The sequence below is a fragment of the Cupressus sempervirens genome, chromosome 1 (assembly GCF_028749045.1).
Source record: "Cupressus sempervirens isolate cs-2001-9-10 chromosome 1, ASM2874904v1, whole genome shotgun sequence".
In the NCBI taxonomy this organism is placed as follows: Eukaryota; Viridiplantae; Streptophyta; class Pinopsida; order Cupressales; family Cupressaceae; genus Cupressus; species Cupressus sempervirens.
The window spans coordinates 779,885,356-779,893,791 of record NC_143118.1 but is presented as its reverse complement, the minus strand read 5'-3'; the positions used below and the strand labels follow the sequence as shown (position 1 = coordinate 779,893,791).

The window sequence follows — 8,436 nt, the reverse complement described above, 5'->3', positions numbered from 1 at the left end:
GCCTATCTAGATCACTCATTGCACATAATTACATTCTTTTTTAAACATGTAATTACACTCTATAATAAGGTCAAAATCTCTTACATCGCTGCCAAATTTTTATATATTCACATCATACGCTATAAAAAAACATTTTATTTTTTCTAACATTTTAATTTCACCATAATAAAACTAAAAATACATTATCATCAAACCCACTTTATTTACAATCTCCCAACAAGTGTTATTAGACTTTAATAAAATCAAAACTTTTTTAAGTACACTTATTCCAATTACAATTCATTTTGATACATGATATTCATCTTCATGCATAAAATTGAAACCCAATTAAATTACAGGTCTCAAATTCAAGTCACACTTTCCACGACCATGTGCCCTCCCAAAACTTTAACTAGACTACAGTAAAATCAAAAACTTTTTTTCACAGCTATTCCGGTTGCAATTCATACTTTATACATAACCATGCCTCCTCCGAAAACTTTAATAATAACTAGACCTTAAAAAAACCAAAACCTTATTCTTACACCAAATCCAGTTACAATATTCTTCCCTGCTGTATATATGGATTCATCACAAACAACTCGGAATGAATCCAGATCGATGAGAGAAGAGATCCTTTGCTTCATTCGGATAAGTAACTTCTAAACAAAGTCAAGAATTTTCTTATGAGGAAAAGCTGTGCAATAAGGCAACATTCGAGCAGGTACAATTATATGAAAACGATGCTTACGTTCTTCTCACACACATGCCCAGAATATTTGCAAAATCACTTTCCTAATCAATGCACCTTTGTAGTTAGCAATCTTACATGCTAAGCTTGGGCTTTCCTGTTTTCTTGTTGTTGAAGTCAATCATATTGAAACCCAAATGCTATATATAATATTGGACCGGTGGGAAACAATTGTTTATTTTTCATGCAGGCAAGAGCAATCTATCATGGAGAAACCTCTACATTCAAGAACCACCACCATTGATGAATTACAAAGGCTGGTAGAAAGAGCAGAGCTTGCTAAGGTAAACTTTACTTTCTATTGGGTACTTTTTTTCTTACAAAAATATTTTTAGGACCTTTTAAATGAAAATCTATCAAAAACTGTAGGGTATTCATTCTTCTAAAGTCTTCCTCAGATACAATCCAGGCCTCCTCCTTTATGATGTCTGAACCACACAGTCAGGCTGGATCCCTTAATATTTTCAATGTTTCATGTTTATTCAATTCTCTGATTTTATCTATTGGGATTTGGTTATGCTTTCATCGCATTCTAATGGCAGAATAATGATGAGTTAGAATATTATGCAAACCAAGTGCTAACCACAACATAATACATGCAACTTATAGTTTAGGACTGTGTATTGGTATACTTTAATTTGGAATGATAATTTGAACTTTAAATTCTTCACTCACTCAGGGGTTCATGAGGGGGCTACAAGGCTATTTTTCAGGTACAGGAGATCCCATAAGAATTTTTTTTTGGAGCTATAGATTTGGGGGCTACAGGTTTAATTAGAATCTTTTCCTTCATAATAGGGGCTCCACTTTGTTTAGGAAGCGGATGAAATTGGGGTGGGGCTGGAAATAGCCTCACCAGCTTAAGGAAAAATCTAGCCATTTGTCAAAAACTGAAATTTTAAAATTAAAAATATCTTTTATAATAAAATAAATCTCAGAATGTTTTTCATAAGACCACTCAAATTACAAATTACAAATTTCATACCACTCAGCGTACAAATTTCCTTAAAAATCTCAGCAGGTGCAGCTCAATTTTTTATGGACTCTGGATTCCATAGAACCCCAGCCTCATCTTAAAAAGTTTATAGAAAGAAAGGCGAATTTCTATGTAAAAGGGCCAAATAAAAATGATGAAATGTAATCATCACAGAAACGAGTTTGGAACTTGATAGAAGTGGGATTTCATGATAAATCGTATTATTTTTGAATTGCTATTTAATATCACACTCCATTAACCAAAAAAGATAGTAAAGATTAGAATACCTCATTCTTTTTCCTGACACGTGCTCCTCGTTTAGAGGTCTGATTCTGTCCTCGTATTCGTAACACCGAAAGCTACGGACTAGAATTTCTACTCACCCGCTCTGACAGTAGAGATGCGTCATGTTACGTCTGCCAGCACCACCAATCCTTAACTCAGATCCATCTAATATTTTTCGTACTTCACGATCCCGATCAGGATATTTTTATTGTGAGAATTGTCCTTTTTTCTAAATTAATTAACTCTCAACTGCACTCTTATCGTCATCGCCAAATAGTAAAAAAGCTGTCCAACAGTTGTAATCCATATCTGTTTCTACTCAGTATGAACATTTAATGGATTTCTCTATTGCAACATTGAAAAGAATACGTGTTCTATAATCGTTATGGATTTTGTCTGGATATTTCTTTTTCTTTTTTTTTAAAGAGTTGGAAAAATGAAAATATATGTACTAATAGTTCATTATACAGATTTTTATTTTTTGTCGGTGAATGGTCTATTTGTACATCATTGGGTCCGTTTGGTTGGAGGAATATGATTTGAAAATTAGCATTCCAAATCTTTGATTTGAGATTTGGAACTTTAAGCCCAGATTATGGTTTCTAGATTTTATTTTGAAACTGTTTGGTTCAAACCATAAAACATTTGATATTCAAAATTTGTAATTCCACACCTGTTTGGTTAAAAAAATGGGCCCTAATGTCGTCGTTGCTGCAGAATCAGTAAAGAGCAGGAGAATAAAAAACAAGAAAAGAAAAAGAAAACTCAAAGGAAAAGAAAAAAAAGGCGAAATTCTACAAATGTAACTTGTTCTCCTTCCAAATCAGAACATAATGTTATGGAACCGTTCAAATCCATTCAAGAGCAATCTCAGAATGCAATGACGAGAAAACTTTCAAAGCCTCCGATGTCTTCATCAGAACCCAACAGCTTCCTTGATAAGGTAAGAAATTTTTAATGCAATCCAATTTAACAACCGCACAAATTGACTGAAGGGTGCAGTGTGAAGCAAAGAAAATGGAGAGCAAAATGACAATGGCAATATATTTTCGTAGACCAAAAGTGAGCACCAAAAAATGGGGGACATGAAAAAAAGTTTCTCTTGCATTAATTTGGAATGCTTGTTTTTCCAAAATTGGAATTAAAACGGGTATTTGAACAATACCAACTATTTGGAAGGAAGACCGAACTCTCGAATTGGAGGATAAATGAGGATATGGAATTCTAATTTTTTCGTATTCCAATTCTCATTTTGTTAACCCAAACAGTGGATTACAATTTTTTAAGAATTCACAATTCTAATTCCTATTGATATCCACGAACCAAACGAGCCCTTATTGCTTTTTTTTATAGGTTAGTGATTGATCCATTTGAAAACATTTAGCGACAAGTAATGAATGAGTCATTAGATGAACATATATCCAAGGAGTGTTAAAATGACAATTTTGAACCACTTCGGGCTACATGATCTCTTACAGGAGAAATGACCCAGCCCATGCTCACTTTGTGCACCTCTAGTTCCTAATCTATATGTAGAAATTTGTCGATTGTTTTGGTGAACTTTCGTAGGTGAGTGAAGAGCTTAAAGTTAACCTTTCAACTTTCTCTAATTTATGGAGCTCTTTGTAAAACTCATAGACCTAATGCACCACTATTGGTGTTCATGGTGATTTGATTTGGCATTTTTGTGTGTAGGTATCTAGTATTTTTGGACGGTAATTAGGGCAAGCTTGGAATTTGACGATCACCCTTGCTCGTCATATGAATTTCTTGTGATGATTTGATCATTTTAATGCCTTTCATTATACATTTTATGAAAAAAAAATTATTGTCAAATTCATATTTAAAATTTAATAATAATTCAAAGATATTTTAAAAAATCTAAATATTTTACAACATATAGTAAATATTTTAAAGAAATTAAACTATCATGAATTTAAAATAATAATATTTTTTTTTGTAATATTTATAAAGTCACAAATTTTGAAGTTCATAACATGCTTTATTCTATCTTATAAATATTCTATATTGTTATAAATAATATTAAAAATATATTAAAAAAATAAGATGGTTTTTTCTAGTTAGATTAGTGGAAAAATGGGGTGAGAATGTTCTATTTAGTTATATGAGAGGTGGGATCATGCTAACCACTACTCATCAAACTTGAATCAATAATTTGACTCACTCAAACTACACAATTAAATTTAGAAGATACAAATTAGATTAGGTGAAAATTTTAATAAAATATGCAACTACATAGGGACCAGTTCCATCATCCTTAGGAAAGCAACACTTGGCCATCTTTTCATTGTAACATGTAAATGATAGTACATAAAATACAGAACTCGTGGCGGGATGATTACAACCCATTAGAAGGAGGGCCACACTTTAATTAACTGCCCATTTGAAAAGCTGAAATGAAGTTCACTTTAATAAGAAAGAAAATAAAACATGAGAGAAACTTAAATGATCCACACCGAAGGAAGATCTGCCAAGATTCTTTCTTTGCATGTACTCACTCTACCAACAATGGGAGCGCAGACGTTTACATCAAATTGCTACATCGATGCTCCAAATTTCAAACATTAAATAACCGCACAAAAGAGAAAAATATCATATAGTTATGCCGTGTTTCATCCAAATAAAATCTCGGTGAATCCTTGTCTTTTTAGGTTTTCCATTTCATATTGTTTGCTCTCTCTTGAACATACTGGTAATGGTATGAGCCGTGTATACTTGAGGGATGCTATGGTATGAGTTGTATATACTTAAGGGATGTTTTCTATAGTTGGGTAGATTTACGAATGGAGGAATCATATATTGTGATTTTGATGTCATGGAGTTTCAAAAATATTGTTTTATTTTTTTTAATGGAGGTTTTCCACAGACAAGTTTTAGGTATTTTATATGAGCCCATGCGTGTCGGAAACTTCTTCGGCTAAAGACTAAAGAGCATTCACACTGCCAAATTTGCCCGAGGCACAATCCCAATCTTGTCCCTTATGATGTCTTCGAGCCTTGCACTCAACAAAATATGGAATTCAAAAAATGATGTTGCATTTTAATGTTATGGAATTTTAAAAATGTTGTTGCATTTGTGAACGGAAAAAGGTAGACTCTGTGTTGATCAGTTTTTTCCCCTCTTTCCTTCTAATTTCTGTAGGATGTAATTCTGAAATTGTTGGGCAACTTATTTGACCTAAAGTGGTTAAAAAATGATAGATATTGTTTTGTAAAAATAGAAATTAAATGACCAAAAATTTATGTAGGTATTGTCAAAGGTGTTAAGGTTTAGACAAGAATTGACATGCCCAATTCCTTAAATTTCAAATCTGTTGCTTGGGTTTGCAAAGCGGGAATTGGGATTTGGGAAAATGTGGATTTGGTGTCCCCATTTGACCCAAAATTAAAAAGAATTTTGTCTCCCCTCGAATACTAGTTATTTGGACTCCCACTTTTCTAAAATGAAGATTCTAAATAAAGTGAAATTTAAATGAGTTTGACATTGAGATGATTAATTTATATTTCATTTGATACTTATTTAGTAAAATCTACCCAGCTTCCTCACAATAACTAACGCCACAGTAAGTTTGCGGTTTAGTTTGATACCCTACACATGAGATTGAAACCCCATCTTGGCCTAATCTCAGAGGCTAAATTAATCCTCTGTGTGCTCTAGGATCCAACGTCAACACGAGATCCGCACCAGTGTCGATTGAACATTCATCTGATCTCACCAAGTAGCGTTGAGCCCATCAGAGATCTAAACTCAATCTGCATTGTTTGTGAGTTCCTTGAATACACGTCTGCGTGGCATACAAGGATCTCATTCAAAACCCCACGCAAAAATCGATGTTCTCCTACCAGTCCAGACATTCGAGGGTGCATTGTGTACATTTTTGGACCTTTGCGAACCATTGGCATATGAAGCCTTTTCATTCTCTTCTGCTCTACGTTTATTTTCACTCTCCGTCAAGATATTCCTACCTGTGTTTCGAACCTCCGTTCTTTGGTAAATGTCAGATTTTTGAGTTTGAACTAAATAGGTTCTGATAACAAATTCTGAATATCAAATATTTTTTGGGTTTGAAACAAACATTACCAAACTAAATTCTGAAAACTGTAATCTTGATTTCAAGTTTTAGAATTTCAAATCAAAGATTCCAAATTCCAATTCTTAAGTCATATTCCAACAACCAAATGGGTTCTAAAGGGATTGTGTTTTACATGTTTGTTTTATTAGAATATGTCGTGAAGTGAATTAGTAAGAAAGTGTATTATTTAAGCTCAGTTTATAATATTAATCATGATTTGACATATTGTTTGAATCAATCATTTGAGAAAAGTTGTACTACTGTTTCAAATGAATTGTTTAAACAAGTCAAAATTTGAGTATGTTGTTTGAGCTATAAATATAAACAAGTCAAAACTAAGAATATGTTGTTTGAGCCAAACTTAATATTATAGCTTTTAAGTACTAGTATTCCACTCCCCTACATTAAATCTCTCAAAGTTATTAAATCTAAATTAGAAAATAAAAAAAAGTAAAAAAAGAAAATAAAAAGAAATATTTGATATTATCATTTTTCTTAAGACTATAGAAAGTTCTGTGAAGTTTTCTCATCAACATTTCTTTATTCTAATAATGGATTATGGATTGTTAGCCAAAACTTGATTATAAAGATTTTGTACAACAATTTGCATCTTGATAATATATCCTAAAATGCTACATAAATTTGAATAAAAAGTTCTTGTATAATATTTCTTCATCCAAATGATGGATTGGGCTCTGGACTTTGGAGTGTCATTTAAAACTCGATTAATTCACAACATATCTGACATCTTGATAATATATTCTAGATTTCCATCTAGAAATAGATTAGCTTTTGCACAATGCTTCTTCATCTTGACGAGAAAGCTTGATTACAAAATTTCATACAACAAATGTGACATCACCACGATGGATTATAATGTGGGTTTAAAAATTGATAAGAATTTGCACGTATATTTCTCATCTTAATAATAGATCCAAAAGTGTCATCCTAAAACTTAATTAAAAAGTACCACAAATTTTAGTTCTACAAAGTCTTCGCTAAATCTTCATGAAATATACAAATATCTTATAAGTTTCATTCAGTCAAAGAAATTCAAGTTGCATTCTTGGCATAAATTTGGTGTCAATACATAAGATGCCTTAAGTTCATACTTGTTTGAGTGGGATAACTCATTCGGTAGTCTGTACATAGCCTTCTAATCTTGTTTTCTCTTTCAGAACAACAATTTGAGGATATTAAGTGTAATTTGGTGATTCAACTTAGCTCTTTTCCTTTTTGTACAAGGTGGAGAGGAATATAATGCATTATTCAAACTTGCAAAGCATTCTCTTAGTTGGAGAAGGCAATTTCTCATTTTCTTCAGCCTTGGCAACTGCATTTGAATCGGCAGAAAATATTGTAGCCTCTTCACTAGATAGTAGAGGTATCAATCATAACTTTAGAAATATATATATAAAACAATTATTCTTTATTCTCTTCTTCCTAATCTTTTGTCTTCTCAAGTTATTTTGACTCTCATTTTCAATGTTTTCAATACAGAAAAAGTGTTGAAAGTTTATGATACAGCTCGTAGTTCGATTTGGAACTTGGAAAGTCGTGGAGCATTGGTACTGTATGAGGTGGATGCAACCAAACTCCACAAAATTGGAAAATTAAGGGCGAGGAAGTTTGACAGAATTATTTTCAATCTCCCTCATGCAGGCTATATAGGTGGTGGGGAATGCGGTAAAGAAGCCATCAAGAAGAACAATGAATTGATAAGTATGTTTTTGAAAAGTGCTAAAGAGTTGTTGAGATTTGATGGAGAAATCCATGTTACCAACAAGGTGGGGACACCCTATAGAAAATGGAATTTAGAAGGGGAAGCAACAAAATATGATTTATATTTAAAGGAGTCTGTTAGTTTTCAGAGAATGGATTATCCAGGTTATATGAATAAAAGAGGAAGTGGAGCAAAAACCAATAGGACCTTCCGTCTTGGAGAATGTAAAACTTACATGTTCTCGGCTCTTTGAGTGGCATGCACTTGTTGTGTATGTCATGTCCCCTTCTAATTGTTTTGTCATGCAAAGGCATAGACTGACTGACTTTTTCTATGTTAATTGTAAATTGATTGTCCACTATTTTGATTCAAATTTCGCCTTTTTCGTGGTTTTAAAATGTGTATATCGATTATGTAAGATTTAGGTTCATTTGGTGCTTGCAATCTTATATTTGTGATTACAAAATAAATTGGTACATGAAATTCTGATACTTTAAACATCATACATAAAGCTTGATTCATAGACTAAAGGGAAATAATGAGAATTACATTTGTAGGTTTTAATAATGAATTGATGTATGAAATCACATGATAAATTATAGTACGACAGAATTTGAATTACTATTTA

The 8,436-nt window shown here is 32.4% G+C and overlaps 1 protein-coding gene across 3 annotated transcripts; it reads left to right on the top strand.

Annotated features, from left to right (window-relative positions):
• Window positions 1–516: 516 nt before the first annotated feature.
• On the top strand, window positions 517–8,181 carry LOC149580192 (heavy metal-associated isoprenylated plant protein 41-like). 3 transcript variants are annotated; one of them, XM_089813115.1, is made up of 4 exons: window positions 517–703; window positions 921–1,014; window positions 7,331–7,469; window positions 7,586–8,181. In XM_089813115.1, the coding sequence occupies exons 1-4, from the start codon at window positions 666–668 to the stop codon at window positions 8,059–8,061; spliced, it is 747 nt and encodes a 248-aa protein (XP_089669241.1). In that variant the 5' UTR covers window positions 517–665; the 3' UTR covers window positions 8,062–8,181. The 3 variants fall into 3 exon arrangements, with proteins under 3 accessions (XP_089669241.1, XP_089669234.1, XP_089669247.1); XM_089813108.1 differs by having other exon boundaries at window positions 518–703; window positions 7,328–7,469; XM_089813121.1 differs by lacking the exon at window positions 517–703 and adding an exon at window positions 2,709–2,934 and having other exon boundaries at window positions 915–1,014.
• The last annotated feature ends 255 nt before the right edge of the window (window positions 8,182–8,436 follow it).

Coding starts and splice junctions, on each gene's coding strand:
- LOC149580192 (XM_089813108.1), top strand. CDS start 666: ATGAGGAAAAGCTGTGCAATAAGGCAACATTCGAGCAG. Junction 704..920: donor ATAAGGCAACATTCGAGCAG/GTACAATTATAT, acceptor TTTTTCATGCAG/GCAAGAGCAATCTATCATGG. Junction 1,015..7,327: donor AAAGAGCAGAGCTTGCTAAG/GTAAACTTTACT, acceptor TCCTTTTTGTAC/AAGGTGGAGAGGAATATAAT.